Here is an 8,189-nt window from a genome sequence, read left to right as displayed (position 1 = left end):
AGAGAACCCAGTCGAGTTTGAAACTTACTTTTATACATAATATAAACGAATATTCTGCTAGTACGCTAATTTTTTTTGCATTTTTACCTCGAGTGACAGACAGCCAATGTAGGATGTCCACTGAACAATTTTATATACAACAGATTAGACGAATGTTGGCCTCTTGGCCGACGATAAAGGTCCATACTTAAAAGTCCTAAAAAAAATTATGCTATTAAAATCCCATGGCATTAATAAGTAGGCTATTACAAATTTTTAGCCAAAGCTTTTCTTTATGTTACAATTAACTCGATTCCACAAAAATGCAATAACATTGTCAAAAACTTTTCGTGCGAATGCGAATCAATAAAAAGCGACTAAGTCCGAGTTCCGAGCTCGTCGAGGCTTCCTTCTGGAAGTTTATCACGTGATTTACTTTGTCAGCAGACGACGCAGACCAATCGTGTTTACCTAACGTGGTTCAACACATAGGGTCCCGCAATTGATCTCACAAGATATTTTCAAGGTTTTGCAAGTACAATAAGTAAGAACACATAATATTGGTTTTAGATAAGTTTAGTTTACAGAAACTTTTATCCTTCTACCGCTTTTACTTCGTGTGGTATTATAGAGACATTTTCAAACAGTAAATTGTGACAATTGTTCATCTTGGCGTTACATGCACATGGAATTGGAATGCAATGTCGGTGGCCTTGTATCCGTTGAGAAATGACGTAGCTTAATCTTTTAAAACCGAAAATATTTCGTTTTTTTTAGATGAGCTTCATGATAATATCCACACTGCCTGATATATTCTTAACACATTTCATTTTCCTTATTAGAACATGATACTTCCAGTGATTTCACAACAAGCTTGGGTAGTAGCTTCACTAGAAGGCCCATCCTGAAATTCAATACCCATCTGGCTACTTCCTTTCTATGCATTGAATTCCTAAATATCTTATCCCAAACTAAAACAAGTGTAAAAGTTTCCTGTCAGTTACGCTTGAGCACTAGAAGTGTGTGGTAGACAATCCTAGCATTCTATGAAAACATTGCAAAGAGAAATTTTGACTATAGGAAACAAGCAATAATTTTTGTATTTCCCTTAAACAGTGATCCTAAGGTTAAAGTGAAAATGGTTGGAAAATATGGCCCCCTCATAGGAGCAATTGATCAGGGGACCAGCAGCAGTCGATTTCTGGTGAATATCCAACAAGAAGAAGATATAAATTCAAACCCATGTTCATAAATGAATCTTTTAGGTTTTCTCAGCTCAAAGAGCAGAGCTCATCACCTACCACCAAGTAGAAGTTAAACAGCTGACACCCGCAGAAGGATGGGTAGAATCCGATCCGATGGAACTTTTGCAGACTGTGATCGAGTGCGTTAGCAAGACGGTTGAGAATTTGAAAAGCCTGGAAGTCGATCCTGGAGACATCAAGGCAGTTGGCGTTTGCAACCAACGGGAAACAACTATAGTGTGGGACAAACAGACAGGAAAACCACTTTATAATGCCATCAGTTAGTCAAGAATTTCAGATTTTATAGTGTTTTTATGTTTTTTAATATCACGTTATTTTCATTTAGTTTGGCTGGACGCCCGCACAAAGAGTACAGTGGAAATGTTACTCGCCAAGGTACAGGGCGGAAATAAGGATTTCTTGAAGAAACATTGTGGCCTTCCCATTAGTACTTACTTTAGCGCGCTTAAACTCAAATGGTTAATAGATAACGTCCCTGAAGTGCAAGACGCAATTTCAGAAAATCGCTGCTTGTTTGGAACTGTTGACACATGGCTGATTTGGGTATTAGACAACTTTGACAGGGCTTAAGTTCAATCTCCTAAGTTACTTTGTACACAGAATTTGACTGGCGGAGTCAAAGGTGGCTTACATCTAACTGACGTGACTAATGCATCCCGTACCATGCTTATGAATCTCGAAACATTGAATTGGGACCCTTATTTGCTTAAGTAAGGATCCAACTTCAAAAGTACGCCAATCAACGTTCACTTGTTTGTCTCAAATATGCAAGGTTCTTCGACATACCAGCATCCATTCTGCCGCAGATCCGGAGCTCGTCCGAAATTTATGGCTTCCTTGACAGCGACGCCGTTAGGCGGGACTCCCATTTCAGGCGTATGTTTCATTGGTTTCCTTTTTAAAGCAATTTTATGAAATTTTGTAATTCTTCCCTAGTGTTTGGGCGACCAACAATCTGCCTTGATTGGCCAGCTTTGCCTGGAGCCTGGACAGGCAAAAATGACTTACGGTACAGGAGGATTCCTGTTGTACAACACGGGCATTCAGGTTAGGTCTTTGCAAATTTATTCTGTCCGACGCCAACCTGGCTAATACATGCAATTTCTTCAGCCCGTGCAATCGGAACATGGATTAATTACAACCGTGGCCTATCAAATGGGCAAAAATAAGCAAGCGCATTATGCTATGGAAGGTTCTATAGCCGTCGCTGGTCTGGCACTGAGCTGGTTAAAAAACAATCTGAATTTGATTTCCGACTTCCAGGAATGCGAGATGCTTGCCTCCTCTGTAGAAAACACCGGTGGCGTTTATTTCGTCCCAGCTTTCTCAGGGCTTTACGCCCCATACTGGAGGATGGACGCCAGAGGGTATAAGCAGTTTATAGTTTATGCACTAACGGAATTATTGTCTACCTTTGTCTAACTACAGAGTCGTTTGTGGGTTGACCCAGTTTACTACCAGGGCTCATTTAGCTCGAGCTACATTGGAGTCGGTGTGCTACCAAACAAGAGACATCGTTGAAGTAATGACGCGTGATGCCGGTGCTCATATCACGTCACTGCGTGTCGACGGTGGAATGACACAAAATAATGTTTTACTGCAGCTCCAGGCTGACATTCTTGGCATTCCCATTGGTGAATTAAATTTTTCGTAACTAATCATTTAAAAATGTTGATTTGGACATGGTTGGTGTTAACAGTAAGGCCAACAATGACGGAAACGACGGCTCTGGGAGCTGCCATGGCAGCTGGTAATGCCGAAGGCATAGATGTTTGGAGTTTGGAATCCCTGGATCAGGACACCATCACCAGTGACGTATTCACTCCAGCCGTCACTGAATCAGGTATGCAAAAAGTATTAAATATATTCTGTGTTCAAATGGGTAATTTGTATTGCTTTGTAACAGACCGAGATTCTCGTTACGCTCGTTGGAAAGATGCCGTCAAGCGAACTCTGGGCTGGGAAACGATCCTTGATGATGGCAGCGCTGACCCAGGTAAACCCGTCGATCTGAACTAGATCTGCAAGAATTTTCTCCTATTTTGCAACCTTTACTTTATTATAATCCTTCATACCTTTATTCACCTGCACTCATTAGCCTGTGTTGAACTTCTTTCAAGTTTAACTGTATTTTTTGAAGAGTTCTATTTAGTTCTATCCCATTTTTTTTTACACTGTTTGGCGCTAACACAAAGCTTTAATAAGAAAAATCCAAATGAGAGAGAACATTCCTTATTGTGAGACCCTTAGCAAGCATGACTTTAACCCACTGAAACTATTACCAAAAACAAGCCATATATTCATTTGTAGACGTATGTTTTGTCTTTTTTTGGGGAATGTTTTTTGCTCACCACCAAGTAGTATCTTCCAATAAACTCTTTTGTTGTTTGATTGCAACCATTATACATTTTGTTTTAGCTATTTGTTAGCTAGTACTATCTCAGTTGTTTTAACGAATTCCTCTTCTTGTATTCCCATCGCATCGGTTCCGTTGCACTTGTTTTTTGTTTGTTTTTTCGTACGCAGAACGTCGCAAGAGGATGTTGGGATCCATCAGTGGCACCGTTTTCCTGTTCTCTTCGTTTGTTATCCTGGTGGCGGCCAGGCAATATCGAAGCACTCTCAGGTAGTAGTTTTGGAAACGTAAAATTGAATCCCTTTCCTCATTGGCAAAGGTTGTGTTGTTGTCCGAGTCGTTGTGAGACGTCCAGTCCGACTTTTCGTCGTCTGCAAAATATCACAGGAAAAGCTGCCCTCGGAAATGATAAACGGTGCAGAGGCTATCAAAAGGTTGTGATGTAACATCACCTAAGACGGTTGTATTTCGGTGTTTGGGTATTCACGGAGGCTTCTCTCCCCTAAGGTTTCCTAGAAAGCTCTTCCATTGTAGTCGGTCGTTTTTTAACAGTCCAATTTATTTTAGTTGCCTGATTATAGTGTGGTCAAATAAAAACCTCATCATTGAATTGGGTGTCAATTTTTTTAATCTTTTCTTACTGATCTATTGGTGGACTGCATGTGTTGACTAAATAAAAATTGTTGTTGCCCCCCAAAATGTTTAGATCGGCATTAAAACTAAACAATTACAACAACAAAAAGAACACATTGATATCAGGACACAAGCGAAAAAATAACATTGGCTAATGAAGCAAAACGTTGCAAATTGTAGAAGCCTATAAATTATATGATCAAGCCCGTTATGGATGAGATCCATTTGGCATAAAAAGAAACACGAGAGAATGCGGCGGGCAAACCAATTTCGCATCCGGCTGCGGGACCAAAGCTAACGATGCCGACCTGGTTGTGGACGCCCTCGTTGATGAAACTCAACGGGCCACCCGAATCACCCTGTGTTTAAAGATTGAACATCTAATTTAATATCATTCGAACCCCCCAAAAAATGGATTTGCACATAAACTTTACGTTGCAAGATCCTTTGCCATCAGCAGCGGAGAGGCAAATGATGCCGTCCGTAATCGTGGCACCGTAGGTCAGGGCACACTGCTCGTTAGAAATGCACGGAGCATCCACTTCACGCAGGATAGGTGAGATTCCGGCAGCCACTGATTCAAAACAAAAGAGCGTTTATATCACAACTCAAGAAATAGTTAAATTGATTGACTTGCAGTCGGAAGATCTCCCCCATCCGCTAACGTGGAGAATGTCACCAACGTGATCGGGTTCCGAAGGTGGCGCCATACAAACTGGCTGGATTTCAGCTATTAACCCAAAGATAATTTTCAAATTTGACGTTCTAGAATATTTGAATTCAATTTCATGATTTACGCGTGAATTTAATTGGCTGTGGAAGCTTGATGAGAGCCACGTCGTTCTTGAAACGAACGGATGACCATTCAGGATGGACGATGGAGAAATTAGACCTGACTTCAATTCGATGAGGCTCCTCGGTGGCATTCAATCGAACATTGTGGGCACCCAACAAAATGTCAAAGAAGCCAGCATCTTCGACACAGTCTGACGAAAGAATTTCCATTAGGAAAAAGTGTCCCCAAAAGGTTTTGGTTTTGAACCGCAAAAATGAAATTGCAAAAATGCTTACGGGCAGCGGTGAGAATCCACTCGTTAGAAATCAGAGAACCACCGCAGAAAAATCTATCATCGACGAAGAAAGCCACTTGCCTTTTGAGGAAATAATATTGAAACACTATCAAAAGCACATATCACATCGAAATATGCAAATGAATTCAATTTACCATGGCAGAGAATTGGGGCTGGCTTCAGTTCCGCCAACGATGCGGCTGCTAGTCGTGTTCTCTCTACCGCAGAAACCTGGATCGGTGTAAAAGCAAACCGTCATAATTCTCAACACTTTTTTTTATTTACTTGTTTAAAAAAATGAACTTTATCTACCTCGGGTATTTATGGTAGCCGCATGTTTAACTGGAACGATGGGTTTCTTGTTTTTCGACGGAGGACGAGGAAACAAAACACCTCTAGGTTTGTATTTAGATAAATCCCGAGCTGCCACCTTTCAGATGGAAAACCAACACCAATATTAACTTGAGAACTTATTGTTGTTGATGATTTAGAAGAAATTCTACCTGAGCAATCAAAAAGGCAATGAGTAATACGATAGCTAAGACTCTCATGATTGTTGCACAGACACGGCGCAGACACGAATCTATTCTCTCCTCACTGACGCCGGCTCTTAAATACGTCTAGTTTTTTTGTTTTTTCTTTCTTTTCTTTTCAACGAAAGTCTGGCGGATGACGTATCGTGGAAAATCAACCGTCAAAATGTGGCACAAAGGCTATTAAGGTTGTGGTGAAAATAACCACCAGATACAGTTCTTGTTTGGCGACGAAACAGATATTACACACTTTCCAAATGAATTCATAGAAAGCTTTCGTTCGAATCTACCCGTTTTCACTCATCACCGTGTAAATCACGATATTTGATTTAAATGAACGAAGTTACAGACGTTTTTCACTTTTCCTTTTAGGGCAGCAAATGTTTGTATTTGAATAAATTCAAAAAGAAATGATTGAATGAAAATAACAGACAAATATTAGGCTAGAGAAGTGGTGTCATGCAGTTTTAGATGACCAATCCAGTGACGGAAGAGATCCAGTCGGCGTAGTAGGATACGCGAGCGTAGGCGGCGGGGTAGCCAACTTCGCAGCCAGCGGAAGAGCCGAAACTGACAATGCCAACTTGATTGTAAACGCCTCCGTTAATGAAACTCAATGGGCCACCAGAATCACCCTACATTCAATTATATTAAATGCTTAATCTATTTTTAAAAATTAGAAAATGTTAAACGTACGTTGCAAGCGCTGTGGCCGCCAGTGGTATCAGTGCAAATGTTACCATCGGTAATCGTATTGCCGAAGGTGAGGGCACACTCAGCATTCGACATGCATGGCATGTAAACTTCGTTCAAGGTAGGAGAGATACCAGCAGCGTCTATTCAATTAAATGAATTTAATATTTGGTATGAAAATGCGGGAAATGTTGGATCGGACTTTACCATCAGAAGGTTTGCCCCAGCCGCTGTTGTGGAGAAGGTCACCGACGTGGTCGGGCTCGGTAGAAGGAGCCATGCAAATTGGTTGAATTTCAGCTGTAATTAAAGTTAAAATTCATAAAGGCTTATGATTAAACGTAGAATATTAATCGTACGGGTGAATTCAATTGGAGCTGGCAGTTTGATCAAAGCGACGTCGTTCCGGATACGAAGAGAGGCCCATTCGGGATGGACGGTGTATTCGGTGGATCTAACCTCGACACGGGTTGGCTCATCGGCAGCAGCCAAACGAACGTTGTGGGAACCCAAATAGACGTCAAAGAAGACAGCGGCATCAGCGCAATCTACGAAACGAATGCCAACATTTGTTTCAGTTTGTGTCGTGGATGGAAGAAATGCACGACTTACGGGCGGCAGTAAGGACCCATTCGTTTGAAATCAAGGAACCACCACAGAAGTATTGATCGTCGATAAACAAAGCCACTTGCCTTTTTGAAAAAGAAAATTTTTCTATTGGTATTGCCTAATACAATAAGCTTAAATGTAAAAGAATTTTATTTACCATGGCAAAGAGTTGGGCACGGCTTCAGTTCCACCAACGATGCGGCTGGAAGACTTTGCCTGGCCGCAGAAACCTGGAAAAAAAAGGCATTTTAAACACGAAATTTGATGTTAAGGGTAACAAAGTTATGACGTAATACCGCGGGTATCGACAGTTGGTGATCGCTTAGGGAAGATTTTGGAGTTGGTAGATGTCGATGGAGCACGAGGGTACAGAACAGACCGGGGCTGGTACTTGGACAAGTCCCTTTCAGCCGCCTGTTATCCGAATAGAAGAAAATCAGATTCCAATTGAATTGAATTAATAAGAAGCGTGATCGTACCTGAACGACGACGAGCGCAACCAAGACAATAGCCAGGACCTTCATGATATTTCAAATTGATTGAAAACACACGTAGCGATTTCATTTTGCTACTTCTTTCTTATATACCTCGTGAATCCATGGAGTTTGATCCAGGCTAACTAGGCGCCAAGATAAACTGGCCTAACAAATTCAAATATCCTGTTTGGAAATTCATTTATTAAACCAAGGTTGATAATTATCAAAGATCTTATCGTCTTATTTTTATGTGTACTGAGTGGCCCAATGGAACCGGATCCATTCGATCTTACAGAACCCATGTTCTGACTGAGCACAGTTTTTTTAAGGGATTCCCATTAATTCCAAACAGGATATAATGTACCTATATTGTACATGAAATATTGAAAGACCTTAATATCATTTTTTTTTAAAACGTATCAGGCTATGGAGTTCGTCAACTGACGTCATTCCACACTGTTCGATTGTACCCATCGGTTTTTTACCAGCCCTGACTGGACCCGGGATCAGTTTCGTAAATCCCTCAGTCACGTAGATAACGAAGAACGAGATCTACCTGTATTTTCTTATCGCTT

At 41.0% G+C, this 8,189-nt stretch overlaps 3 protein-coding genes across 3 annotated transcripts; 1 reads left to right on the top strand and 2 right to left on the bottom strand.

The window, feature by feature from the left end:
* Window positions 1–393: 393 nt before the first annotated feature.
* Window positions 394–4,210, top strand: LOC116921409 (glycerol kinase). Its single transcript, XM_032927697.2, is given in 13 exon segments — window positions 394–523; window positions 1,096–1,183; window positions 1,245–1,503; window positions 1,570–1,787; window positions 1,845–1,954; window positions 2,017–2,095; window positions 2,097–2,120; window positions 2,181–2,291; window positions 2,355–2,611; window positions 2,673–2,878; window positions 2,944–3,087; window positions 3,151–3,240; window positions 3,771–4,210. Coding segments are annotated over 12 exon segments (1,668 nt in total). The 5' UTR covers window positions 394–523; window positions 1,096–1,117; the 3' UTR covers window positions 3,875–4,210.
* LOC116934679 (brachyurin) lies at window positions 3,371–5,960 on the bottom strand. Its single transcript, XM_045173006.1, has 8 exons — window positions 5,807–5,960; window positions 5,616–5,733; window positions 5,459–5,534; window positions 5,305–5,384; window positions 5,031–5,219; window positions 4,871–4,963; window positions 4,668–4,807; window positions 3,371–4,592 (listed from the first exon to the last, which is right to left on the bottom strand). The coding sequence occupies exons 1-8, from the start codon at window positions 5,852–5,854 to the stop codon at window positions 4,425–4,427; spliced, it is 912 nt and encodes a 303-aa protein (XP_045028941.1). The 5' UTR covers window positions 5,855–5,960; the 3' UTR covers window positions 3,371–4,424.
* Window positions 5,961–6,201: 241 nt separating this feature from the next.
* LOC116921419 (brachyurin) lies at window positions 6,202–7,714 on the bottom strand. The gene is made up of 8 exons (XM_032927706.2): window positions 7,618–7,714; window positions 7,435–7,552; window positions 7,296–7,368; window positions 7,142–7,221; window positions 6,889–7,077; window positions 6,737–6,829; window positions 6,533–6,672; window positions 6,202–6,471 (listed from the first exon to the last, which is right to left on the bottom strand). Exons 1-8 carry the CDS (start codon window positions 7,660–7,662, stop codon window positions 6,304–6,306), a joined length of 906 nt encoding a protein of 301 aa, XP_032783597.2. The 5' UTR covers window positions 7,663–7,714; the 3' UTR covers window positions 6,202–6,303.
* Between the last annotated feature and the right edge of the window lie 475 nt (window positions 7,715–8,189).

Source organism: Daphnia magna, linkage group LG4, assembly GCF_020631705.1.
Source record: "Daphnia magna isolate NIES linkage group LG4, ASM2063170v1.1, whole genome shotgun sequence".
Taxonomy (NCBI): Eukaryota; Metazoa; Arthropoda; class Branchiopoda; order Diplostraca; family Daphniidae; genus Daphnia; species Daphnia magna.
The sequence above is the reverse complement of the archived record's forward strand: the minus strand, read 5'-3'. Positions and strand labels throughout refer to the sequence as shown.

Bases quoted from the DNA above. Each gene is read 5' to 3' on its own strand.
- LOC116934679 (XM_045173006.1), bottom strand. From the start codon at position 5,854: ATGAGAGTCTTAGCTATCGTATTACTCATTGCCTTTTTGATTGCTCAG. The intron at 5,734-5,806 runs GTAGAATTTCTT...TCCATCTGAAAG, and splicing joins TTGCCTTTTTGATTGCTCAG to GTGGCAGCTCGGGATTTATC. The intron at 5,535-5,615 runs GTAGATAAAGTT...ACACCGATCCAG, and splicing joins GGCTACCATAAATACCCGAG to GTTTCTGCGGTAGAGAGAAC.
- LOC116921419 (XM_032927706.2), bottom strand. From the start codon at position 7,662: ATGAAGGTCCTGGCTATTGTCTTGGTTGCGCTCGTCGTCGTTCAG. The intron at 7,078-7,141 runs GTAAGTCGTGCA...TTCGTTTCGTAG, and splicing joins ATGGGTCCTTACTGCCGCCC to ATTGCGCTGATGCCGCTGTC. The intron at 6,673-6,736 runs GTAAAGTCCGAT...TTAATTGAATAG, and splicing joins CTGGGGCAAACCTTCTGATG to ACGCTGCTGGTATCTCTCCT.